Below are 27,170 nucleotides of genomic sequence, written 5' to 3'. Positions count from 1 at the left end.
GAGGGAAGGCTGCATCCACCAGCTACCATAGCCCACAGCACAGGGTGCACCATGGGGTGTTAACTGGCCAGCACATTCAGGTTTGTTCTTGCCAGGGGACAGCTGAGCAGTGGTGGCCTGGAGAGACTCACTAAGTCAAGGTGTCATCAGGCTACATCTGTGGAGAGCTGATAGCTGCAGCAAAGTCTGGAGTGAAAAGAAGGGCTTAGAGGAGACAAGGTGGACACAGAAGGCATCCGCTACCACCCACCTCTTGCACCCCCATACTATGTCCAGCTCATCACGGAGTCTTCAACATGGCGGCCAGCCTCAACCATCCTTAGGAGTCAGTGCTGTGTCTCTCATTGAGACTTGCCAGAGACTCCTCACACAGCCTTATCCACCACAGCGCACCTTGGGCACCACTGGGATGCTGTCACTGCATCTTGGACCTGCTGCAGAGCCCTCGTTTGCTCTGGGACCTACTCAAAACGGATAGCCTTCGGAAGTGTTAGGCCAGAGCAGTATTCCCAAGGGGAATATTTGCTGCCTCCAGCATCCAAAGAGACCACCAAGTTCTGTGCCCCTCTCTTGGTGGAAGGAGTGCAATGATTTGCTTTTACACATGATCTTCAAGGGCATGTTCCAGAAAGCCCCAGAAGATAAATATTTCATTGACGTGGCAAGCCGTAGACCTTCTTGCTAGGCTTTACCTCGCACCCTCTGACACACAGGTCCTCCTCAGGCATTTGCTGGACTTGCTCCTTCCTGCCCGTCTAGCTCGATGAGCCTGATTTCCTCAGTGTATCAGATGAGCATATTCTCTGGAATGTCAAAATGGCCAAGGTCCCTGCAGACTATATTGTGGAAAAGGGCAAGAGGATGATTGTAGCCTTGCAGCAAGATAGGAAATGCGTATTGCTCTCCTTCCTATGTAAAAGCAAACTACTTTAAGGAAAAAAAAAAAAAATAAGCAAACTGCTTTTGACTCTTTATGGATATGGACTGGAAAATACATTTTCCATATCAATCACCATATACCAAGTAATAGTCTCTGTTGAGCTATTCCAGTAAATACAACACTGCTGTGAATAATTGGAGGCTGCTGCTTGGTGAAGTTTCCAGTAATCCACCGTCACCCACTCTGATTCATCTGGTTTTTGTAGGGTTCTGTTTTGTAGGTGAATTGAACAGGGACAGGATGGGGACCTCATCCTTGCTTCCTTTAAGTATTTGATGATGGATATAATTTTTGCAAGTTCCCTGGGGTGTACTGTTTTTTCTGATTTCCTGTCTTAGCTGGGGGTTAGGGAGGTTTTATAGGCTCCCATTTGGCACTCCTATGTCAGGGAACTCATATTCAGGTTATGCTAGATGCTAAGTGTAGCCATCCGAATGCAGACTCAGAGACCAGAGAACAAACCACAGCATGGGTCCATGAGCCTGATAGACCTGCTGTAAGATGGATGTGGTTCAGGATGTCATATATCCCTGGGTTTCTGTGGACCCCCACTCTAACTGGCGGAAATGATGGTGCTTTCGTTTCACAGGTATCAGTGTCTGCTCTAACCATGTATCCTGCTGCCTGCAAAAATTCTGCTAGTCCCCTTCCCCAGGACACGGGTTCTCTGGCAAGTATCCACAGGTCCATCTGGGGAAGGATGGGGATGCTATCATTATAAATATTGCAGTGCATTCCTAAGCCCTACCTGGTCTCCCTTCCACCAGTGGGCTCTGATTGGAGAACTGCCTTAGACCTGGAATTGGATATAGTACTGTAGTTTCCCATTGTGATGACTGAGGAGTCTTCTGCTCTCTAGCTCTTGATTTTTTTCTAGCTATACAAGTCAAGCAATACTCTAGTTGGCCACCCATCCATTTCATCCCCAGGAACACCATGGCTTATTAGCCGCAGACTTCTGTAGTTCAAAGCACCCTGGTCATCTCCAAAGCCTGGCTGACCATGATGGTATTTACTTCCACCCCTGGTCATCTCCAAAGCCTGGCTGACCATGGCGGTATTTAATTCCAACCTGCTTCTGATGGTTAAATGCAACTATCTGGCCCCTGCTATTCTGGAATCTTCTCATCCTCACTGATACCAAGGAGCCCAGTTAGTGGCAGCATCTCCTAATGGCAACCCTAAGTGAAGGCACTCACCACGAAGCTTTCCAAATGTCTCAGCGGTCCCCCGCCCCAGAACTGCATTTTTTATTGCCTTAGTGGAGGGAATGTCCCCTGTACCCTTCTGGGACACAGAGTCATCTAGTGGGTTCTCCGTTCACACCATCTGGGGCCTTCTGACCCCTTCTTTAATACTCCACCAAAGTAGTTCCAGCACCTCCACCTTGTTGACTGAATACTGTCAGTATGTGTGTGCTTCAAGGAGCTGTTCATTGGATTGGCACGTGTGTCCTCTCCAGGGTTATTAAGCCCTGAGTCATGAGAAGTTACTTTCATGTAAGTAATTTCTCCTCTGTTCAGACTTACATTCTGCCCCAACCCCACCTACGCCTACTGCTCCCAGGCGCCCGCTGGTGTGTACCCGCTCCCCGACGCCCGCTGGTGTGTACCCGCTCCCCGGCGTCAGCTGGTGTGTACCCGCTCCCCAACGCCCGCTGGTGTGTGTCCCCTCCCCGGCGCCCACCGGTATGTATCTGCTGGGTCTTGGAGCTCTTTGTGCGTGTGGCTCTTTTCCTCCTGAGCTGGGGCTGTTGCCCCCTTGGCCTGTGCTGAACCCCAACTCTAGCTATTGCTGTCATGGCAGTGGGGGAGGCAGGGGCAGCTCTCAGTGGGGGACAAGTGTTGTCTCGTGAGAAAATTTCTCAGTTGAGGTCTTTGCCGGTTCCCCAGGTCAGAAAAGTCTGCTTTCTCTTAGCAAGGATGGAAGGGGCCACTTCCACCAGCCCAGAGCATTCGGGGAATTTAGGGGTGCAAAGTTCAGGCTCATCCACACAAATGTTCTCATCCCAGGGTCTCACTCTCTCCTACGGTGCTTGGACTTTGTCCGGGGAGAAGTGCCATGTCCGTGGGTTCAGGCTCCTTGGTTACTCTGATGCCCTTACAATTACTTCCTGGGCTTTAGGAGATAAAGGTCTAGTTACATATTTCCATGAAGGCCAGGGGCCCTGTGTTGACAGTCAGCTAGCTTGAGACAATTGTTTTCCTTTTTCAAAGCTTCTAAGTCCATTAATAAAAGCCAACCACCCCCACAGTCCTTACAGACCCCCTCACCCTCAAACCACTGCCACAGGAACAGCATAGCCAGATGCTTCATATCCACCTGCCCCTCTTCCCCATCCTTCTCCAGCAAGGGTCTATGGAATTACAATGCTTCCACAGGCCAGGGTTGTCACAGCCCCATTCGTCACCAGCAGTGTGGTCCTTAGCAATGTCTGGCCCCACTCCAGAATCCCATCCAGAGGGACCACTTTCTAGGCATCTTAGGAACAAATTGCCTTAGCTTGGGAGACCCCAAAATCCAGGCCCCGAGAAAAGTGCTTGCATGCAGGTAGCATATTTTGGGAAGTGCACAGGAGGGAGGGGCACTAGGGAGAGTAAAATAGGGAAAGGAGAAGGAATCCAAGGGTGCATCACTGAGCTGAGACCACTGTGGGCGCTGGCGGCTTAGTCCCTCGGGGCTCCATGTATGGCTTATTCACCAGGTCCTCTCCCCATCCAGCCAAGGACTGCCCCACACAGCGGTATTAAGGCCTTTGCACTGCCAGGCATGGTAGTGCATCTGCATGGCTGAGTGTGCTCCGCGGGGGTCCCACATGGCAGTAACAGAAGAGCCCCAGGGCAGGCAGTGCTGTGCAGCATGTTAGGGCGAGGGGCTGTTGGATCACAGCTGTGTGCTCTGACACCCACAGCCAAGGCTGGAATAAAAGAGCAGGAGGGAGGTGGGACTGGGGTGGTGTCTGTTGTGTGGGCTCAAGCCAGGCGATCTGGGGCAAGGCCCTGGCCTGGGCCTCACTCTTCCTGGGTGTAACATTGACATAGTCATAACTGTCCCATGGGGTTGTTGTAAGAATTCGTGAGATGGTGTTGGTGAAATTTTCTCAAGCTGTATGGCTCTGCGCTTGTATAAGGGATTGCTCCCAGCACCCCTAGCAGTGGCAGACTCTACCAGGATACAGAGGAGTGAGTGGTCTGCCGTGAGCACGGCGGGGCTTTCAGGGGCTGGGGAAACAGAGTCATCTGTTATCATACATGAGCGTGGTACCCGACACGGCCCCAAAGTTACCCGGGGCTGCCTCTCCTGCCAATCCCACTCTGTTCCCAGACTCCTCCCATTTTGCTGTGGGTAAGAGGTCCCTATAGATGATACAGCGGAAGGGAGCACAGTCCAGCTCAGACGCAGGGATCACACCACGCCCCGGGGTGTCTTCCTCCAGAGCCCTCCTTTCCTGGGCCCTCCCTACCCTACCCCCCATGCCGGGGAAGCCTGTCAGTGCACCCAGGGGACCGAGGCCATTCTCCCGGTAATGACTGCTGAGATTCCAGAGATGTGTGTCAGCACCCCGGGACTGTGACAGCTCTGAGTGAAGCCGGCAGGAGGAGGAGGATGAGACAGTAATGTAGAGAGAAGGTGGTGTCAGCATGAAGCTGAGCATTTGGGTTCTCCTGCAGGGGCGGAGACGCAGAGAGAGGAGGCCTGAAAGTAGAAGGCAACTTTTCAAGAAGTTTGCCCAAGTCTGCCCCAGGCTCTTCATCAATCTCCCCCAGCCTCCAGTGGAGTCAGGGAAGTGTGGAGGAGAGAAAGCACGTGGGAAGGGGTGAAGACAGAGAAGGCAGGGGGTGCTGTGTGTGAGCTTGGCACTGGGTGGGCATGGGGGCCGTGGGCCACCTCCGCCACCTCCGAGGGGCAGGAGTGTTATGATTGCAGAAGATGCGATACACCTGTCAGAAGCACTTTCCATGTTCCAGAAAATACAAAGAGAGAGAAGAGAAATCATGAACAGTCCCCTCCTGAGAGGATGGACAGAAATCATGAATGCCCCAGGGTTAGGAGGAAAATGCTGGAAGAAAGGAAGGTTCAGGACCAGGAACTGCAGCCCAGGCAGACTTGAGAAGCCCGGGAGGGCTCCCTAGCCCTGGAAAGCCCTCCCTGAGCTCACAACAGGCCACCCGCCTCTCAGTATTCTGGCAGAGAGTCTGCCACTGCCGGGGGTGCTGGGAGCAAAACATCCTCTGATTTCCCTCCCTCCCCTCTCCCACTCAGGTCGCCCCCAACATTCCCTTTTTAAAGTATTCAGGATTCCCTCTCTCAGCCCGTTACTTTCTGAGCCAAGAAGTGTAGATCTTTTCCAACCTGGAGACCAGGAGAGAGCAGCCCAGGGGGAGGACGGACCCTGTGTGTCAGAGCAATGCTGAGGCCTCTGGTGTGGATCCGCTCTATCGGATCCGGATGATTTGATGCACCTCCTGTTGTTGTTGTTGTTGTTGTTGTTGTTGTTGTTGTTGTTGTTGTTGTTGTTAAGAAGTGATGCCTAAAAGGACACACAAGGAGAGGGTGGGAAGAGAGGAGAGAAGGAGTCGTGGGAAGAACACAGACGTGTGGGGATGGCCAAGGAAGGGGCTGAGGGCAGTGAAGGGTTGGGAGGGACAGACTCATATTGAGGGAATTGGGACTGGCCGGGCCCAGCTGCCCGCCGCACACAGAGACAAGGACGCAGGAGGGGGTGAAAGGCTGGGTGGATTTCTCCTGCCTGGGCCTCCCAGATATGACCTAAGGAGGAGACTTGTCACTACATCAGGTGGGGGGGACCAGGGGTCCAGGTGCATCCCCCATCAGTTTTGTGGATTTTTCCCCTCCCCAGCAAAGCCATACCCTCAGTGCAAAGTTCTCGTTTGCTTTTGTTATTGAGTTCACGTCAGGGTTCCTGGCAGCCCAGCAGAGCTCTCCTGGCATCTCAACTCCCCAGAGATGTGACCCGAGACACCTCATGGCCCAACCTGCCAAGGCCCTCCCTGAACAGCCCTCCTCTGGCGCTGCAAGGAGCCAGGTGGTGTGGGGTCCCTGGCTTCTGCTCAGCCACCGCTGTCCCTCCAGATGCACCTCTGCTCCTCTTGGCTCTGTGCTGAGGCCACTCCTGTCTTGTGACTCTGTCTGTGAGGCTGGTTTCTTCTTTTTCTTATATTTGCTCTTAGACTAGGCGGGGCACCTGAGTGACAGCTGGTGGCCCCCATGCCTGCTGCCTGATCAAGAGGCTTTGGTTTTCCCTGGAGCCCCACCTTCTGACTCCCTGGGAGTGGCTGTGGCGAAAAGGGTTTGTCCAGTAGCTTGGGCACAGGCCACCTTGTTGATGATCTGTACACTCAGCTTTGGCCATCTGTCATCTCACTGGGCCTTGGGAAGTACTTAGGGAGGGTACTTTTCTCCCTTTTTTTTTTTTTTTTTTTTTTTTTTGAGACGGAGTCTCGCTCTGTCGCCCAGGCTAAAGTACAGTGACGCAATATTGGCTCACTGCAACCTCTGCCTTCCAGGTTCAAGTGATTCTCCTGCCTCAGTCTCCCAAGTAGCTGGGATTACAGGCATGTGCCACCACACCCAGCTAATTTTTTTGTACTTTTGGTAGAGACGGAGTTTCACCATGTTGGCCAGGCTGGTCTTGAACTCCTGACTTTGGGTGATCCACCCGCCTTGGCCTCCCAAAGTGCTGGGATTATAGGCATGAGCCACCGCGCCCAGCCCTTTTCTCCCCATTTTATAGATAAGGAAACTGAGATGCAGGAAGCTTGAGAGCAGGACTGCAGAATAGATACTCTCCTGACACAGACTGGAGCATCAGGGTGCGTTTGTTCAGTAAGGTCTTATCTGTGTCAATACGGTCACCAGGAGCCACGTGTGACTCTTGGAAATGAAGCTCGTGCGACGAAGGCACTGAGCCTCACTTTTATTGAAGTTTAATTAAAGCTTTGGGGACTTCTTTGAGAGCATATCTAATTACTTCTTGAACTGGGACCAAACCAGTGTGTTCTAGGTCACCTGTTCCCACCACAGAGGTAACTGGCGGCCCTAAGTCTGTGACTGGGTTCAGGCCATCCAGATGGCTGGCCTTCTTCTCTTCCTCAAGTCCCACCTAGGCTGATTTCCTACTGAGAGACCCCCAAGATCTACAACTCCTGCAGTAGGGCGGTGGGCAGAGGGTCAGAGGCTCCTGGGAATGCTCCCTCCTCTGAGTCTGACTCTCCCACCTGCTGGAAGAAGAAGGGTAGGATGAATGAGAGCCAGGAGGTGCCGTGCAGGTGCGAAGTCCACCGGAAGGGGCTGGTGGGTGGTGCTGCCGAGGGTGGGGGTCTAGGGAGGTCTTTCCTGAAAGGCCCTTTACATTCTCAGAAGGCAGAGTGAGCCAGCCAGAGTGTGCCTTCCCATCCCCACCCTATGACCACAGCTGCACCCTTTGCTGTGCAGCTTTCACTCCGTGGAGACAGCCCCTACTTGCTTCCCACTGTTTTCTGGGTCTCTTCCCTCTCTCCCTAAAAACCAGTTCTCAGTCAACAGCCTCCTAACTGAGTTACAGGCGATGTTCAGCCTCACAAACTCAGCATATTTGCAGGAGATAATTTGTATTTTAACCACTGGGAAGCAGTAGAATATTAGGCATCAAAAAGCTCCACCGGGTGCAGTGGCTCACACCTGTAATCCCAGCACTTTGAGAGGCCGAGGCAAGTGGATCACCTGAGGTCAGGAGTTTGAGACCAGCCTGGCCAACATGGTGAAACCCCATCTCTACCAAAAGTACAAAAAAATTAGCTGGGTGTGGTGGCACGTGCCTGTAATCCTAGCTACTTCGGAGGCTGAGGCAGGAGAATCGCTTGAACCCGGAAGGTGGAGGTTGCCGTGACCCTAGATCACGCCACTGTACTCCAGCCTGAGTGACAGAACAAGACTCCATCTTAAAAAAAAAAAGAGAGAGAGAGAGAGAGAGAAAGTTCAAAAGCAGGGAGGCTTCTCACATCTCTAAAAATCCTATCAGAGTGACCAGTGGCATGGGCAATACATCCTGGAAGGTCTGTGAACTTCTCTAAGCCTCAGTCTCCAGCTGTACCCGTCTGTCCCACAGGCTCTTGAGTGAGGCATACTGAGGTGACATTTGTGAACTTTCTCCATGAGCTGGCAGTCGGGACACAGATGCCAGCGTTCCACTGTCACCTTAGCACTGAGTCCCGTGACAGCTGGAAAGACATCCCCTGAGTCACCATCGCCAGGTGCAGGCTGTCCTTCCTGTCCGCACCTGTGCCTGCAAGGTCGCCTCACGTGGGATGGAGAGGTGCAGAGCGGGGGCGAGGGCAGAGGGCTGGCCAGAGGCGGTGGTCATCCATGAGTTCCCTTTCTGGTCTGGTCCAGTGTTGAGGATGGTCCGGTGATGCAACCATAGCCCTTCCGGGATGACAGCCCACCCCACACGCTCCTGACGCAGACAGAGGCACTCGGGGTGGATTCATTCGGCATGCTTAGGAATCAGAAGCACGCGCTGCAGTCACGGATAGATGTTGTCTTGGTTGCCTGGTGCAGGGCAGACCCCCTTCCATGCCAGGAGTCGGGGGAGGTGAGGAAGGGCACAGACGCTCAGGCTTTTCCTTGGGTTTCCGGCTCCCTGCTTGCCTGTGGTTTGGGAGGTTAGATTGGTGTTTTCTCTGTCCCTCCCTGCTGTACAAAGGGGGATAGAGTGGCGCAAGGAGGAGCTGCCCAGCTAGACACAAGCCCCGGCCATCTGCAGCCCTGCCTGCGTGGAAGATGTGTCTATAGAAAGAAATATCTGTTTTCTGGGCTGGGGCAGTGGCTCACACCTGGAATCCCAGCACTTTCGGAGGCCGAGGCGGGCGGATCACTTGAGGTCAGGAGTTTGAGACCAGCCTGGCCAACATGGTGAAACTCTGTCTCTACTAAAAATACAAAAATATTAGCAGGGTGTGGTGGCGTACGCCTGTAATCCCAGCTACTCACGAGGCTGAGGCAGGAGAATCGCTTGAACCCAGGAGGTGGAGGTTGCGGTGAGCCGAGATCGTGCCACTGCACTCCAGCCTGCGCAACAAGAGCGAGACTCCATCTCAAAAAAAAAAAAAAAAAGAAAGAAAGAAAAGAAAAGAAGTATCTGTTTCCTGGTTTGTCCCAGAGAAAAGAGTGCAGTGAATGACAGCGTGGAGGGGAGGCAGAGAGTGACAGAGAGATGCACACACAAAGAAAGATGTAACGGGAGACACAGAGAAGAGAGAAACATAGAACAGCATGTGGACAGCCCCAAGGGAGGGCTGCATGTGGGGATGCTTCTTATCTCTGCGCCTGGCTTCCTGGGGAGAATCACAGCTCACAGGAACTGGTGCGCCCCCTTCCATTTTACCCACCCGTGCCCAGCCACCCACATGAGCATAGCCTTAAAACAACACGCAAGGAGCTGCCGCCATTCCTCCTGGGCAGATACCAAGCAGCCCCAGTGCCTAAGACTTCCCTCTTAGCAGGTGTCAGTCCACCTGGGGTGCTGGGGGGCAGTGCAGAGAGGTGGTCTGTGGCCGGTTTCCACTTGATGGGCCCCAGTACACTTCCACGGCATGCCCCTCACCACACTGATGTGAGTTCTGAGAATGCAAACCAGTTTGAGCATAAGCCAGAACAAACAGTAATTAGGAAGCTAAACCTGATGTGAAAATAAGCATAATGCATTCCTAATTCAAATAAGAATTATTTGTAGACTCTCTGCTCTTTCTGAATTATCAGTGGAACGTTCCACTCCATTTGCATAGATAATTGAGAGTTAACTGTACTTTCTGTACCAAGGCCTGGGAGATGAGCAGGGCAAGTACAGTCTGTCCGGGTGAAGAGAAAGGAAATTTCATCGGCGGTCTCATCTGGGCACTGCAGAGAGAAGGAACCTAGAACAAAACCTGGCACTTGGGGACACTCAATAAGTATTTGTTGAATTAATTGCCATGATTTATTGAACATCTACTATGTGCCAGCTGGTTTGTATATGACATGTTTTTGAATCCCCACAAGGTATTGTGGGAATTCAATACTGAAAGAGGTACTGCCGTCCCATTCCAATAGACGCAGACACCAACACTGGAGATGTTTAGTTGCTTGCTCAGAGTCCCATGGGTGGTCAGGGGCAGAGATGGGCTGGACTCCAGGTCTGTGACTCTCAGGCTGGAGTGGGCCCCACTTTCTGCTGGAGGAGGGTGTGGGAAACAGCTGTGGCTGGGTGTGTGGTAGAAGGTAGGGGATACAGGACTACAGTCTTCTTAGGAGCTCAAGACGATCCAAGCTCTACTCTGCTTCTGTTCCTCCAGTAGCAGGGGGCAATGACTCTGACCCCACGTCCTGGCCTCCACTTCCCATCTTGGGACACTCCTCTACCCTGGGTTTCAGCTTCTCCATCCGACGAGATAGGAAGAATAATATTTACCCTCCCACTTCCTTCCCTCTGCCTTCAGAGGAGGCTGGGGTGGAGCATGAGGCTGAGGGTGCTCTGGGTGCCTGAGATCCCATCTGTCCAAGGCGTTCTGATGATGATAATTATCGCCATGCCCAGTTTCACTGGAATGGCATTTCCGAGGCCTCTCCTTCTACGTTGGAGAGAAAAATCAATAAGCTCACCCAGGAGCCAAATGTAAGTGAGTGCAGCCGCATGGGAGCTGGCCGCTGGGACACTTTCTCCTAGCACAGGTCGCAGGTTAGGAAGCAGAAGTATTTGCCTGTGAGCTCATCCCCAAACCCCAAAACACAGTGCTGGTTTCCTGGTGCTGTCCTGTCGTGGGGGAGGGAGCACAAAAGAAAAGCCACTCCCGCCACCCCACCACTGGCCTCAGCAGACACTCTGTGCCTGCATAGCTGCAATGGTAGGACAAAATAAGGAGGCCCCAGTCTCAGATATCAGGATAGAGCAAATAGAAACCAAGAAACATAGACTGAAATGGAGCAGACCCTGTTGCTAGGTGTCTGTGTTTTGGGATGGGGAGATCAGGTCAGGCTTCCTGCCCACACAGGCTTGCGTGCGGCCTTACTCTAAGAAGTGGCCCAACTGGCTTTGCATTTCTTCTTCTTCTTCTTTTTTTTTTTTTTTTTTCAAGATGGAGTCTCACTCTGTCACCCAAGCTGGAGTGCAGCGGTGTAATGTCAGCTCACTGCAACCTCTGCCTCCTGGGTTCAAGTGATTGTCGTGTCTCAGCCTCCTGAGTAGCTGGTACTGTATGCATGAGAGCCACCACCATGTCCGGCTTATTTTTTGTATTTTTAGTAGAAACAAGGTTTCACCATGTTGACCAGGCTGGTCTCGAACTCCTCACCTCAGGTGATCCGCCTGCCTCAGCCTCCCAAAGTGCTGGGATTACAGGCATGAGCCATGACACTCGGCCTGCATTTCTTCTTGAGAGGCTACCCATGGCCAGGCATTGCGCAGGCAGTGGGGATGATAGCGAGCTGATGTCGGTGGGGCTGAGCGGAAAGACATCTGCCCATGCTCTAGACCAGAGCTGCCTAATAGAAGCACAAAGCAGGCCACACATGGAAATGCTTAACTCTTCAGCACCCACATTGAGAAAGTAAAACAAACAAACAAAACTGGGGGCACTCATTTTAATTATACGCTTTATGTAACCCAGTGTACCTGATATATGATCATTTTGACATGTAATCTAGATACAAACTATTTTTTCACTCTTTTTATGGTCCCAAGTCATCAAAATCCCATGTGCATTTCACACACACACACACACACACACGGAGGGTCTCAATTAGAACCGGCCATGTTTTAGCTCTGAATGCCCACATGTGGCCCATGGCCCCTGCATTCAACAGCACCAGATCTACACAAAACTCTTGAAGAACCAGGAAGCAGTTTTTTTTGCTTTTTTTTCTTTTGAGACAGACTCTCACTCTGTCACCCAGGCTAGAGTACAGTGGCTGGTGCAATCTTAGCTCACTGCAACCTCCGTCTCCCAGGTTCAAGCAGTTCTCTTGCCTCAGCCTCCCCGGTAGCTGGGACTACAGGCATGCCCACTATGCCTGGCTTATTTTTATATTTTCAGTAGAGACAGAGTTTCACCATGTTGGTCAGGCTGGTCTTGAACTCCTGACCTCAAGTGATCCACCTGTCTCAACCTCCCAAAGTGCTGGGATTACAGGTGTGAGCCACCGCACCTGGCTTCCAGGAGGCAGTTTGCACCTAGATTCCTGGCAGAACTCCCTTGCTCGGAATCTGGGCTCCCTTATCACAGCCTCCTGCTCCACCTCTCAACCACTAAGACCCTAAAGAGCTGCAGAGATCAGAGCACCTACCACAGCAGCTGTGGGAGCGAGGACAGCGCCATATGAAACGAGAGCGACATCGATGTCTTCATGATAAAATCATCTGTTTCTTTACCAAAACTTTTTCCCAAGGAAAATGAACCCACAGGGCAGGGAGAACATCAGGGTTTCGGTGCTGCCTTCTGTCTGGCTCCATCTGCACCACAGTGGGCCTTCCCTCTGCTGGTGATGCCCTGGCCTTCCTCCCTTTATGCTCTCCCACTCCCACCTCCTCCACCATCAGGCCTGCTCCCCTAGCCCGGAACACCTACCTCCCCCAGTGGCTTCCAGCCACCTTCCTGTGGGCCAGCATAAGTGATTCTCCTTCTAAATTGCCTCCCAATAGGCAGTGAGCAGACCACTTTTTCCTCTAGAGAAGAACTTGGCCAACTCAAGGCTCCATTGACCCTCTCCACGGCATTTACTCTCAAAAACGCAATTCCAATACAGTAAAGATTCTAGTCTTCCCAGTGTGGATTTCCAATTACCCACACTCAGCCAAGTGGCAGCCACTTCATTATAATCCTGTAATTGCCATATAGAATTCCCATAAATTTGCTGTTAATTTTTAACCACTGCATCCTTCTCTTAGAAAGTGTAGCAATCATTTGAAAATCCGTAGACAATATTTTTAAGTGGATAGAGGCAGAGCAGGGGGAATAAATCCAATGGGGCTGGGTTTAGAGAAAATCCCAATAAAACAGCAGTAGGGGGTTGGCGTGGGGAGGTGAGTATGGGGCTTTCTCCAACTTCGATGCAAACATTTCTTCCTAATATATGGTGTGTTGGTGGCGGCAAGGATTGATCAGAGTCTGATCCGGGAAGATCTTGCTCTTAAATGAGAATGGCTGTGTGCACTAGGTTCTCTGTTAATAGGCACATTCCCTGCCCCCACTGGGAGGTAATTTACAAGCCCAGCTTCCGAGTGTAATCTCCCCACATTGTGCTGCTCCACGGTGCCTCCCAAATTGCGACATGGACCAGGTCTATAAAAGGCGCTTTGGAGGAAGTGGCAGCCATGCTGGCATGCCTGCCCCTGCCTGCACCGAGCAAAGTGAACACCCAGGTGCTCAGCAGAGGAATTAGCCTGCCTTTCAGGAGATGCTAATGAGGCAGGTTGGAAGCGGATGAGGTTCAGCCAGGAAGGAAATCGTTGGGCCCACAGAAGCCCTGGGCACCAGGGGCTGGCACAGAGGCCAGACAGATAGTCCTCACAACAGCCTGCTTCTCTCTGGGGGTCAGGGATGGAAAAAGCTGGATCTCCTAAAGGGAGACAGAGCCAATGAGAGTGTGCAGGGCCCCAAAGGGAGCAGCAGGCTAACTCAGCAGGCGAGGATGTTTTGGTAAAAGGTGGCCATCAGCAGGGCTAGCCGCTGGCCACTCCCTGCAAAACAGAATGTTCACTGACACCCATGCTTGTTTGGGCCCAGGGAGGCAGAGGTGTAGGCAGCCACAGCCGCTCCAGGCTCTGGCTGGAGCTGTCCCTGGTGCTGACGGTCTCATTCTCGTGCCCAGTCCTTCCAGCTCTCGTTCCGTGCTGCCAAGAGGGTTTCAGCCATGGACATCCACATCCAGCCCCCGTGTCCACCCCTAGAAAAAGCAGCTATTGGCTCCAAGCTGGGAGGGTTATCAGGCAGCAGCAGCAATGAGAAATTGGGCCACAGAGCGATTTGAAGGTCCTGGTGTTTGATCTATTGCGGGGCTGGCTCCTTGCAGCTTTGCTGCTCCCGAGTTTGGTGACCTGAGAGAATTAAAGCTGCCTTAAATACAGTCTCTGTTGGCTGTATATTAATCAAGCAGGAATCAAAAGTCACAGCATCCTAGGGAAGTAAGAGCAGGAACAGACGGCTCCCCCCCATCCTGATGCAGCAACTCTCAGTGGGAGGAAAGGCCAGGAGCTGCTAAGAGCAGCACAGGGCCCTCAGCTGGCTGCCAACTTCCCCAAACCTCCTTGCCAGTGAATTCTCAGAAACCTCATGCCTTGGAACTGGAGAGTTGTGTTGGTGCCAAAATATCGCTGGACCCCAATGCTAGAGTGGATCAGGAAAGGGGAGGGATTTTCCTCCCAGGATCAAGAGGGAGGAGACGGTAGGGGGTTGGCAGGGGTGGCAGCATCAGAATAGCTTCACACCTAACTCAAGACAAGCTCCCACAACCCCACCAGACAGGCACTTCCCCTGCTCTTGGGCAACTTTTAGGGACTAAAACACATCAGCATCCACTGCCCCATCTCTGCTCACCGGGCAGCAACTCACACAACTTCCCTGGTGTATCTTAGGCTGCCAGGAGGGAAGAGGCTGCCCAGGGTCCTGCCTAACCCTGCCTTCTCCTTGCTCTTAAAGCCTGAGAAAGGAACTTTTATCTGGCTTCTGTCATTGTGGAGGTGTGGGGAGGTGAGTCTGTAGGTTACTGTCTGCATCTGTTCCTTTGCTTCCTGGCAGATATGCCTGTCCCCACTCCCTTGAGTCCTGGGACAAGCTCAGCTCCCATGAGGCTTCGTTAGAAGGACCTTGCACCCCCACCTCCCGCCACCGGCCGCCTCGTCACTCCATGGCCCAGCCCCTGTCTGCAGCTTGGCACTGGCTGCCTAGCAGTGCATCGGCCTCCCTAGGGCCACGCACTTTGCCAGGACAGTAATGCCTCTCCGGGCCTTTGTGTGCCTCGGGCTCCTAATGAGCTTTTAATGAGCTGACGCTTTGGCTTTAGGGGGCATGCAGGGGCAGGGGACGAGCAGAGTGCCCGCCCCTCACATTCTGTTTCCTGAGGCCTTGCGGTTGCTTTTTAACTCGCTGAGTGCTGGGGCTGGGGCTACAGGCAGCTGCTTTTTCCAGAGTCTTTCAGGTTTGGTCAGAGTTTGAAGGTCCTATCTTCAAAGTCACCGAGTGCTGGGGCTGGGGCTACAGGCAGATAGATGCTTTATCCAGTCTTTCGGGTCCATTCAGAGTTTGGAGGTCCTAACTTCCCAGTCCTGGGGTGCGGGGTACCCCCAGGCCACCATTCCCTCTCTACAGTGCTGCACTTGCTCTCCATGTGGCCTCTCCTTGCCCAGTGCTGGAGGAAGGGATATTGGTTTCTCTGTTAAGTAAGATTTTCTAAAATTTGATGGCAAATGGGAGCACCCAGCCACTTCACTGCTGGAGGTGGACCCTTGCTGCTTCCACCCAGGGGTCAGCTCAGACCCACCCGCTATTGATGGAAGAACGAACCTTGACCTCTTCCCACGGGTCTCTACTCAGGAACCCTGAATGCTCTGTTTCCTCAGTTCAATTCTAACTGAACGTGGTGTAAATTCACGCCGGCCATAGCAATGGGAGCTACCCAAATTGTACCCACACTGTGTGTACAATCTTCCCTTTTGGACGCCCTGAGAGTGCAGGGCTCCTGTTCCTCACTCAGTATGCAAGAGCTGTGCTCACTCAGCCCCCTCCCTCTACGCATGGCTTTGCTCTACAAGTTTTGGTCAATGGCCCCAGTCCGTCCTGGGAGTTACAGGGAGTGGCAGTGGCTTCAGCTTCTGGTCTAAGCTCCCCCTTGTCACTCTTTCAAAGCCTTCCCCCTTTGAATAAAATTAAGACGGAAAAGGTTTGTGTACGACATGAGGCAGAATTTCTTGGCAGTCAGGGTGATAAAAACCTAACTGGGCTCCCCGGAGAGACAACAGGGTCTCCCCCAGCGGAGAGCTTCAAGGGAAAAACAAAGAGCATGTGTCTCTGAAGGCTTCGGTGTCTGCCAGCTAGAAGGCCGGGGACTGGGCGACGTGATGCCACTTCCCCTTCCAGCCCCATCACCCTTGTCCCTGAGGGCTCCTTTCTTCTTCTTCACTCTGTTTTTTTTGTTGTTGTTTTTGTTTTGTTTTGTTTTGTTTTATTTTTTGGTGAGACAGAGATTTAATCTTGTTGCCCAGGCTGGAGTGCAATGGCACGATCTCGGCTCACCGCATCCTCCGCCTCCCAGATTCAAGTGATTCTCCTGCCTCAGCCTCCCGAGTAGCTGGGATTACAGGCATGTGTCACCACGCCTGGCTAATCTTGTATTTTTAGTAGAGACGGGGTTTCACCATGTTGCCTAGGCTGATCTCGAACTCCTGACCTCGGGTTATCCACCCGCCTTGGCCTCCCAAAGTGCTGGGATTACAGGCCAGAGCCACTGTGCCCGGCCTTCCCTCTGGTTTTTGATTGGGGGAAAGAGGTGACCTCAAAGCAAGAGGCTGGAGTTGACCCTGATGCTGAAGGAGAGCAAGTGGGGGTACCAAGAGTGATTTTAGTGGTGAGTGCCTCCTGGGTGGGCTGCGTGGAGCAGCGAGTGATATGGGTTTTCCTTGGCTGGTGTGATCCCTGCCCTGGCAGGAGCAAAGGCTGTCATCAGTCGTGTCTGCAGTGGGGGCCCAACCATCCAAGGGCACTTCACTGGATACCCAGTCTGAGCTGGAGTCATCATCTCCAAGCAAATATACAACTTCCCAAGCCATTCAGTACTCTCTTTTCTGTAGCCATCTATGGTCTGGGCACAAGGGTACCAAGCACATACGCACAGGCTTGGGCAGGACAGGAGGGCTCGGGGCTGGTGGGTCAGCTGAGCGCGGGGTGAGGGCCCAGGAAATTGGGCACTGCATGGAAGATCAGCTAGGAATGCTGAGGAAGGGCTTCCTTGGTCCAGCAGCAGCTCTTCTCCTCGGCGTCATCACAAGGCTCAGCAACCCACTGAGTCCTCGCGACCTCCTGCCTAATGAGAAAGAGGAAATTCGAGATAATTGCTGCACAGACGGAGCAGCGGTGTGATTAGTAAATGCCCAAGCTATTGCAAATGACTCTTACATTAACAGATTTGGTTTGGGGTTGATCCTGTTAGGAGAGAGAGCCAAAGGCTAACGATGAGCATGTTCACAGAAGGGCATAAGCCCAGCACAGTAGTCGAAGGGAAGAAAACGGCTCCCGTAAATCCAAGTTCCAAGTCTTGCCTTCTGGCCCAGACGCTGCCTCTAACTAGTTGTGTGACCTTGGACCACCTCTGTGATCCTAAAAGGGTCATCATATATCGAATGGGCATCATTACACCTTTCCTACCTAACTTGTGATGATCAGGTGAGATACATGAAGGCTCTTTGAAAAGGTTAGGAAAGCACTGAGCAGATACAAGGTATTGTTACAGTTAGCAATCAATAATAATAAATTGCCATTCTCCCCCTTTGTGTGCTTCTGTTCCTGGGAAGTTTAAGCAAATGGCCAGGCTCTTGAGCCTTCAGATGAGAGACAGAAATCAAAGTGCTCCCTTCTTACTTCGGCTTCTGTGGGATTCTGGGCCCAGTTTGCCAAACGGTGGCTTGGCCACAGCTGGCACTGAAGACCAAAGATCTGTTTCTCCCAGGCTCTGCTCAGCCCAGGCTGTCTCCTTGCCAGGAGCTCATGGCCCAGATGCAGCAGAAGCTTGCAACGAGCTTTCCAGGGCCGCAGCTTCCAAGGCCTCTTACCCACCGAGCCCTGGGGTGGAACATCACAGTGCTGGCTGCTTTCAGATGTTCCTTTTGCTCGGCGTAGAGCTCGCTCCCCTTCCACAGAAGAGGAGAAGGGAGAAGTCCTGGGGGCTCATTTAAAATAAATAAAGCTTGGCAACAGTGCTGAGTGGAAGGAGCAGAGTGAGCGGCACCCACAGCCCCTTCTCTGAGCGCATTCCTCCGGCTCCTGGGCCCCCGAGGGGAGAGGAACTTGCAAGAGAAAGATGTGCTTATAACTGCAACCCTGTGCAACTCCTGGCTCTGCCCATATATCTCAAGTGTGCCCTTTGCTTTCAGTCTCCCTGTATTTATTATGTTTAATTTTGCTGGGACATAGTTGTAAGTGAGACGGATGGACCCGAATGTGGCTGGCAAACGCCTCTTAATTAAACAGATAAATAAACTTCCTTTGCACGCCGATTTTTACTTTTGCTGCAGTCTCTGCTGGGGCCAGGGGGACAGTGCCAGTGGGTGGGGGACCCCCACTGAGCCGGAAGGTGGGTGCTGGCCCCGGCAGCCTGGGCTGGGCTTAGCTTTCCCTCTGCACTGCTGAGAACCCCTGGCAGAGGGAGGCAGAGGGGGCTGGGGGTGGGGAGCACCCCAGCAGCCCTTTCTCATAGGCTGGCCGGTGAAGGTGGTATGAGTGGGCCCTCTGCTGGCCACCTCCAGCGACACCTCGCCTGCCAGGGTTGCATCGACGGCTCATCCCTGGGCTTGCTTCACCCCTGGGCTTGCTTCACCCCTGCTTGCAGGGACCCTCTACCGGCTTTTCTGCCCTTCTGGGGAGATTAAACAGGCCAGAACAAAGTGGAAGCAGGCCCCGACTCCTGATGTAAGGAAGCCGCCTCCTCTGGGAATCTGATAATTTCTACATTTTTTTAAAAAAAGGCTGACGAGTTTCCCATCCCCAGCCTGACCTTGCCCCACGGTGTCTGCTGGGGGCATCCTATGAAAGCCTGAGTGCGGGCTTCTCCCTGACTCCAACCCTGTTGCCCTGGCTGCCGAATTGGGACATTAATCCCCCTGGAAAGTATTCCATGGTGATACAGGACTCTAGCTGGTTAGAGTGGCTTCCTGGCTCTCCCCACACCCCATCACACACCCACAGGCACGCACACATCCTCCCACCCCTGAACCATGCGCACCCCACCCCACTGTGGAGATCCAGTTCTGCCACTCTGCCTCTTTCGTCCCCCAGTGCCCATGCCCAAGCCCAGACCAAATACCCCGGGGCTGGGGCACGAAGGTCTGGCTCTGCAGAAGGCACAATGTATTTGTCGATTAAGGCTCGGCTTGGCGCGGCCAAGCACAGCTGCAACCAGAGACTGTGAGCTCACTCCTTGTCCTGGGAACGCCGCTGCCAAGCTGCACACTGTCTTCTCGGCTCGGGGGAAGCCCGAGGATGGTCGGCCTGGGCGCCTGGGGGGGGGAAAGAGGGGCAGGAGGATGAGGAATTCACCCCCCTTCCTCCCCTAGAGGGAGTGTGGAGTTGCTTCCTTTCTGCTGCGATTTGCCATGTGCCACCTTGGGAATTTCCAAAGGACATGGGTAGGGGTCAGAAGAAACACTCCCCCAAGTCATCTGACCACAGGACTCATTTGGCCCACCTTTTGTTAAAAACACAGGCCACCTTGGAGGCTAGTATTCCCCTGCACGCCTTTTAGCAAATGCTCTCCCAGGGAGAATCCTGTGTGTCCATTTCACAGAGGTACGCACCGAAGAGATTTAGGGCATCTGGCAAGGTTACGTGGGCCAGGATTTCCCAGGCAGGCACGCTCAGGGAAGCTGGGGAAGACACGCCCTGCCCAACTGGAGGAGAGGCAGTGCCTGCACCCTCCAGGGCCTCTACCAGGGAAGGTGACATAGGATGGGGGCAGGAAGGAGCCAGGAGATCTCCAAAGCCTTGGAACCATCGGAACCTTTTGAGGTGCCTCCCTTGCCTGATATTTATAGTGGTGCCCAGGAGCGCAGAAATAATTACAGCTCAGTTCCTGCCTGCCTAACAAGGCCCTTCTCAGATTCAGGGCGAATGGGATATTTTTTCTTGCCTCTTTTTTTAAGTAGTGAATATTAGCACCGGAGTGACAGCTCTTCCCAGCACGCAGCCTCCCTCCACCCCAGGAGCGGGGGCAGCAGAGCCACCAGGAGCACAGGCTTCCCCCACCCCCTGCTCAGGGCCACCCACCCCAGTCCACAAGGCATCAGGGACTCGGGAGGGCTGCACGGGGCCTGGGGAATCTGAAAAACTTTGTACCACCCTGGTGCCAGGTACTGGAGGTAGGAGGTGATGAGGGCATGGTTCCTGCTGGTGGGGTCCGCAGAGTCAGTCCTGCGTGACACTCTGAAACAATCACAGCAGAGCACTGAGGTGCGTGCTATTCGGTAACTGGCTCACGCTGAAGCACTGCATAAGAGGCAGCAGGCACACAGCCCCTGTCCCAAGAAATAAGCCAAACACACAGGTTGTTCGGATCCTTTTTCTGGAGGTATTATTTTCATTCCATTCTGCTATTCTCAGTCCTCTCTCTCTGGAGCTGGGTGTGATGAGCCGCCTGATGGAGGCAGGTGTCCAGACATGCTCCTGGGCCCAGTGCAATCTGGAGGTGAAGCCGGAAGGCAGGTGGCTGGGCAGAGAGGCACACAGGTGACCAGGTGCAGGGCTGCCAGAAGTGATGCAGATGCAGCTAGTGGGGACCACCCTGGCTTTCTCTGGGCCAATGACTGAGCTCAGGGGTCCAGGAAACCTTCCCTGGCCACACCCCAGATCTGAGCTCTCCCTGTCCTGGGCTGTCAAAGCTCTCAGTACATTAGGCTGCAGTCTTCGTTTACCAGCTTGGTTTCCCCCACTAGACGGTGTGCTCACTCCAGGGCAGAGAACTTGATTTCTGCAGCCCCAGCACCGAGCACACTGTCTGCATATAGCGGGTTCTCAATAAGGAAAAACGGTAGCGTTGACTCAAAAAGTGGCTCTGTGTCAGGCACGGCTTAGGAAGCACTCCCAAATCCCTTTCTGGAGGGGATTAGGCTTGGATTCCACAGGAGATACTTGGTCATAATGGTCATAATGGCAAATTAATGAGCAAATGATTCCCAGGCAGGGTGGATGTGGAGCCTGGGTTTAGGCTGAATGCTATGTGGCTGTCCCGAATTCCTGAGCATCCTCCAGGGAAGGTGCAGCGGGGCAGTGGTGACGGACAGGTGCCCAGAAAAGACAAAAGAGGGATGGCTTCTGGAACAAGCCAGAACAACCTGACTCAGGAGGGGGGCAGCCAGGGCCACTCCAAGGCACCACGCTCATGAGGAGCCCTTCTGCAAGGCTCAGGTGGCAAATGGTACAACCCACCTCATCCTCCCGGCCCAGGCATGCCCAGCCCTTGCGCTGGGACCCCCACCACTGTCCTAAGCTGGGAAACCAAGTTACTGACAGCAGGGAGGGCCTCATCAAGTCCATAGCCAAGACCCTGTGGAGCTAGACAAGCCCCCTATCCTTGTCCTGTGCCAGCACCACCCCAGAGGGACCACAGAGCAGGATTTCAGAAGGTCAGACCACATGGCTAGATGGCCAGCTCGCCTGCCTCGTCTCTCCCCTGAGCCTTGTCTCTTCTCCTGTCTGCCTCCCTCCCGGACTCCACATCCCAGTTCCTCTACGAAGAAGATGAACATGGGGCACCTGAGAGAATGGTCCCGGGTGCCTGCACCTACCTGCCTTGTTCAAATGGCGCCTCCTAAACTGGGCGTGGAGAGGCCACCCTTCTCTCCCTCCCCTCCTTGCTCCCTCTTCCTCAGTGGCCCGCAGGCCACATGTCCTGCAGTGGGTGCAACAGGGATCTCAGACAACATCTGACCCATCTCTCGGGCTAGATGTGGAAACCAAGGCCCCAAGGGGACAATCGACCTTCCTGAGATCACACAGCAAGTGAGGGTCTGACATGACTGCCGGGCCAGCCGTCTCCCCACTGCCAGGTGGCCCCAGGCCTGCCTCCCTCCAGCTCAGGGCTCACTGTCTGCAGTGAGAGGAGGGGAGTCACAGGTGCCCTAAGGTAGGACAGGTGCGTTCAGAATGGGTACTGGGTGCCTGGGATCTGCGCCTTTCCTAGAAGGCGTGAGGTTAGGCGTGACCCCACTGGCTCTGCCTCTGACAGTGGCCACTGGCAGCCCATCCCTCTTGCAGCCAAGCTCACCTGTGGCTTATCCTGGTAAACTGAGCTTGATCCAGGGGGCCTCTGGAGAGTGTGGACTCGGGGCAGGCCCGTGGGTGTGTGTGTGGCCGCCGAAGCTGCAGGTGTGTGCACAGTCACAGTGGTAGAACAAGGGGCACTGCCGAGACCTCTGCCACATGCTGAATGGAGCAAGGAAGTGGGGACCTATGCACGCCTGTCCCATGGGAGCGAAACACGTCAAGTCCAGTGTGTCCGGTTACAGGGAGGGGAGGATGCATTGTGGCCGGTGCCCGTGTCCCCCACCCCCATCTAAGTATCCACAAGACCAGGTGCCTGTGGCAGGAGGCTGGGATGTATGATGGGGTCTGGGGGCCAGCAGGAGGGCAGGAGACGCTCCTGGAGGCTCTGGTTGGATTTCCAAGCCCTGGGCAGCCAGAGAAGCCTTCCCCAGCGCGGAAGCCTCTGCGTAGATGCCCTCATTACATCACCGACATCCCTGCCACTGAGCCGGCCTCCCTTAGGAGAGGCGCTTCTCTGAACGCCAAACAGGACAAGGCGCCTTCCGGTCGGTCGGCCGCAGAGCCGGCGGAGCGGCTCCTCCTCTCCGCAGCGGCCGGAGGACGGAGCGGGGGCAAACGGAGATTCCAGACCCCTAGGCCGGGAGCAACTGCTGGCAGCGGGGAGGAGGAAGGGCGCGCAGGAGCCCGAGCGTGGGAGGGCGCGAGGGAGGGCTGCCCCGGTGCCGGCGGGCGAGGGGTTAAGTGTGGGATCAGCTGTTGTGCCGTCGCTCCGGATTCTCTTCCCTCCGCGCGGGGCTCCGTTTGATGTTGGAGTACGCCAGGGACTCCCCCTCCCACCGCTACACACGCGCGCACACGCGCGCACTCACACACGCACACGCACCACTCTTTGCGGACAGCGCTCCGGAGGCTCCAAAGTGACTGACTCCTGCTCTCGCCCGCTCGCCCGATCTCTCGCGCACAGTCTCTCTGGCTGTATTCTCGCGCGCGCTCTCTCCAGCCTCCCCGCCCGGGCAGGGGGAACACCCGGCAGAGGCGCGCCGCTCTCATTTCGATGCCTCCCTCTTAAAGAGCGCCACGAGGGGGAGGGGAGGCCCGGAGGAGGAGGAGAGAGACCGGGAGGGCGCCCGGGAGGCAGGGCGCGCGCACACTCCGAGGGACGCAGCGAGCGCAGAGCCGCCTCCGGCCGCCGGGCGCCCCCCTGCCGCCCCATGCTGTGCTCCATGGCGAACTCGGGCTGCCTCCTGCTGTCCAACTCCGGCAGCCTGCTCCCGCACTCCGTGCCCTGCCCGCCCGCCTTCCTCTACCTCCAACAGGTAAGCGGCCCCCCGGCCCCCGGCCCGGCGCACGTGCGCCCAGCGCTGCCGCCCACGCCCCGCACTTGGCCGCCTCCGCTGCCGGTGGCCCCCGCTGCGCTCCCCGCGTCATGGCGCCCGGGCTGGGGTAGGGGGAACTGCGCCCCTGCGTGGCGGCCGAGCGCGGGGGCGCCCAGGGCGCGCGCGGCGCGGGGCGGGGGGGCCGGAGTTTGGGGCGTCGCTCGCAACTTTTCCGAAGGCGCGGGAGGGGGCGGCGGGCGGAGTCTCCGGGGAAGTCCGAGGGGAGGGGGCGGGGGTTCTCGGCGTCCGGGTCACTTTGGGGAACTTCGCGCCGGGCCGCTGGGGACTCGGGGCGGGGAGCGGGGCATCCTCCCCGGCAGCGTCGGGAAAGCCGGGGGGCGCGCGGAGGCGGCGGCGGGGGCGCCGAGCTCTGCTGCAGCGCAGACCGCGCGCCGGGCCTCCGGGGAGGCGGGGGAGGCGGGCCACCCGCTTGGCAAGGGAGGCCCCAGGAGCTCTGGCCGGGGAGGGGGCTGGGGCCAGACTTTTGCAATCTTGGGGGCTGCGCAGGAAGCTCCGGCTAGCGAGTTGGGGATGGGTGGGGGCAGGAAAGTCAACGACTCTGAGCCCCCAGATCCCCAGGATGCCCCGTGGGGAGGTGCGCACCGAGCATCAGCAGCCGCCTGCCCGCCGGCCGGCCGGGGCGTGGGGGGAGGGGACGGGGGTCCTGCGCTGTTACCCAATGCGGAATTAGTGCGGTCCCAGGCCTGCACTGGGGACAGAGGGGGACTCCCTCGTCTTCCCCAGGCCCCTCGGCCTCTGTGGGCCGCAGTTCCCGGCGCCAGCCTGGCCCGGGCTTCAACACCCTGGCCTCACCCACCCTGGCTGCCCACATCTCTGGGCCTGCCCCTCCCTCCCGGCGCTGTGGCGTCTGCCTTGTTTTCGGTTCCCACCTTCGCCCTCTGCTTGGGCCTGCAGGGGTGGGGGCGGCTGCTGGAGGACCCCTGTGGGATTGTGAGCGCTTCAGGCTGCATCCTGGGGCCTGCAGGGCCCAGTGAGAGGGGTTCCCGTAGGACCCGTTCTGCACCCTGTGTTGGGGGCTTCGAGACTGGAGAGAGAGGGTACAGGGTGCCCACCCCAAGGAACCTGGCCAGGCCAGGCCAAGAGTCTCCGTGAAGATGTCTCCCCACCCCCGCCTCCATGCACACGTTGAAGGAGGAATGGAGAAGAGTGTGTGCGTGTGTGTGTGTGTTTCTTGGAGACAATGAGAGACACCAGGGGTCTGGGCCTTTGGGTGATGGGTTCTTACCCGTTTGTGCCCCTTGGCCCTCCAAGGAGCTATAGAAGGTGGTTTAAGGAGGAGCAATGGATAGAGAAGGCAAAGATGGGGCCTTCCGAGCTGGCCCAGGGCAGCTAGCCCCTGGGCATTTGGGTCAGCCCGTTACAAGGGCCCATGCATCAGGGACTGCCAAACATAGCAGCTGCAGAGGGACAGGGGGACTGTGTGATGGTCAGGAGCAGAGGGTGGCCAGCAGTGGCAGAGGGTGGCCGGCAGTGGCAGAGGGTGGCTGGCAGTGGCCTGCAGCCCAGGGCCCTTGATCTTTGGTGCCACCTTCCCAGGACCACCTGTGACATCTGGGGACTCCTGGACACAGCCCAGGAGCCACTGGGGAGCCCCCAAACTGACGGGCAGGAAGTCATCCAATCCTAGGCCATGGCCATTGCCCTACATTCCCAGTTGTCCCTGAATCACAGGGAGTCAGGATAGGCCTCCGAGGTCAGGTTCCCAGCCTCTCCCGGTTTTCCGTGAGCATAGGACTGACTTGGGAATCTCTGGGGTGGCCAGGTGAGGTTATTGGGGTCAGATCTGCCCTACAGCCACCCAGGCACGGCAGGAATGTCCCAGGCAGCAGGAAGTGCAGCTCTGGGTTCTGCAGGTAGAGTGTAGGATTTAGAGTAAGGGTCCTGGCCTGGAGACCAATCCATGGTTTGTTGATTCTGTTGTCTTAGTGACTTCACCACTCTGAACCTCAGTGTCTTCCTTGGATGACATAGTCCTCACAGGCTGAATGTGAGGGCTGAGTTAAGATGAAGTAGAGGCAAGCCTCCGAAAACTGGCAACCACACATTTGGCGCTGTCTTGATGGAATTAGACCAGCGCTCATAGTTGGGGTGAGTCCACCAACATGACGACGGGAAAGACACCCCGATTGCTCCAGGGCTAGGTGAGTGCATGCCTGACTTGTGGCATTTGGAGCTTTCTGTAGGGGCAGTGGGAAGGCAAAAAGATGTCCAAGGATCCATAGCCATCCCGAATTGTCCCTGGGAAAGCCAGAGCCTGGCATTGCACCAGGCTTTGAACATTCACTTTCCTTCCCTCGCCGGCGGCTGTTGTGCTGGGGTGGTTGGCCATGTGTCTCAGTGGACTTCGGAAAGGTCTAGAATGCAGCCATTTCCTGGCTATTTGTGGGTGTATGTTTTTAGGGGAGCAGACACAGCTGGGGTGGTCCAGAACTGTTACGAAACAAATAATGACATTTAGTTTGGGACCCCGCTTATCCCAAACCACCTTTGGAATGAGCCAGAGCCTGCAGCAGCCCCTGGAGGTAGAGGCCACAGGAGGAGGGGCCTGGGGCTATACCCGGCCAGGCCTCTAGAAATGAGAGCTGGCGGTGCTCCAGCCTCCCAGGTGGGGGCTGCAGGTCCTCTGCGTGAGTGAGTGTTGGCGCCATATGTAGGCTGTATATTCAATCTCAACAGCACATTTGATAACAAGAGCGGGAGCAAAAGACGTGAAATCAAGCAAGACAGGAGATGTAGTTTGAGGCGCATTAAGATGCAGCATTTAAACAGGCACGCTTTGTAAGCCTATAGTCTTTCAAACTGGAAATTACCAACTAAAACCTCACCCAGCGGAATTCCGTTCTACTGAAGCATTAGCCTTTTCCTGCTGCCTTGGGTTGGACCCTAGGTAGGCTGGGGATGGGGTGTGTCCCTCCTGAGACACAACAGTTCTGTGATTAATTAGAGGCACTTGTTGTTGGTCCCTCTGTCTTCTCAGCCCCTCTCCCAGCATCGGAGGTGATATTTCTGAGTTTTGACCATCCCGGGATGATTTCGGGTCATCAGACACCAGGAGAACTCCAGCTGTGCGTTGGGCTCTGGCGTTTGTTAAGAGCTCATGAGGGGTGACCCTGGGCCACACTCACTTCATGCCCTTTGCAGCTTTCCTGCCCACTCAGCCCACCTCCAAGAGCCCCACTTAGGGGCCGGCCTAGCTCCCTGAAGGGCAGCCCGGTGCCGTGGTCCCCCCACACCTGACCCCTCCTAGGAACCCTGAAGCTTTTGTTGCTGATGCATTGTGGCCAGTGAGGAGGGTTGGGGCTGATACTGGTCACCTTTCAGGGCAAGAAGGAGCTCATCTGAAAATCTAGACCATCAGCAAGACTCCCTGGGAGGCCCCGGCCTGGGATCTGTAGAGCAAGTTTGAGAGGATAGGAGGAAAAAACCCCAAGCTCGAAAAATGGGATTTTGTCACGGTAATTACTTTATTATTAAACTGCAGTGTCCTATAAAAGAGAATCTTATTCCATCCGATTGCAAGCCAGTAAATGGTTCTGAGGGAGAGGGCTGTGAGTGCCTTAAAGTATTGTAAGGGGAGGGGAGGGGGCTGGCCGGGGGAGAAGGACCGGCCCTGAGAGGACCTGGGGCCTTCGTGGGGGGCACATCGTGAATTCTGTTGCTTTTGCGCTCCGTGTGTGCTCAATCAAGGTGAAATCACAGATAGTCTCCCTTGCCGAGGTAAACATCACCAGGCACCGGAAGCTTCCGTGGAGGATGCGGCGTTTCCACGCAGCTTCACGGTGCCCAGCAATTGCTTCTTGGAGTTGTTGATAGCAGAGCACGTTCCCTCTCGTC

General features: G+C 55.2%; 1 protein-coding gene across 10 annotated transcripts in view; it reads left to right on the top strand.

Annotated features, from left to right (window-relative positions):
• The window catches only part of RBFOX3 (RNA binding fox-1 homolog 3), a 519,235-nt gene that overhangs the window by 401,839 nt on the left and 90,226 nt on the right, over nt 1-27,170 (top strand). The window contains exon 1 of one of the 10 annotated variants that reach the window (XM_032178876.2): nt 22,434-23,255. The exons of the other annotated variants lie outside the window; for them this stretch is intronic. Coding sequence (XP_032034767.1) covers nt 23,151-23,255 — 105 coding nt within the window. The 5' untranslated portion in view covers nt 22,434-23,150. Of the gene's footprint in view, nt 1-22,433; nt 23,256-27,170 lie in introns of those variants that run through there. 10 annotated transcript variants of the gene reach the window in all.

This window comes from Hylobates moloch, unplaced genomic scaffold (assembly GCF_009828535.3).
Source record: "Hylobates moloch isolate HMO894 unplaced genomic scaffold, HMol_V3 SCAFFOLD_15, whole genome shotgun sequence".
Lineage (NCBI taxonomy): Eukaryota > Metazoa > Chordata > Mammalia > Primates > Hylobatidae > Hylobates > Hylobates moloch.
The sequence above is the reverse complement of the archived record's forward strand: the minus strand, read 5'-3'. Positions and strand labels throughout refer to the sequence as shown.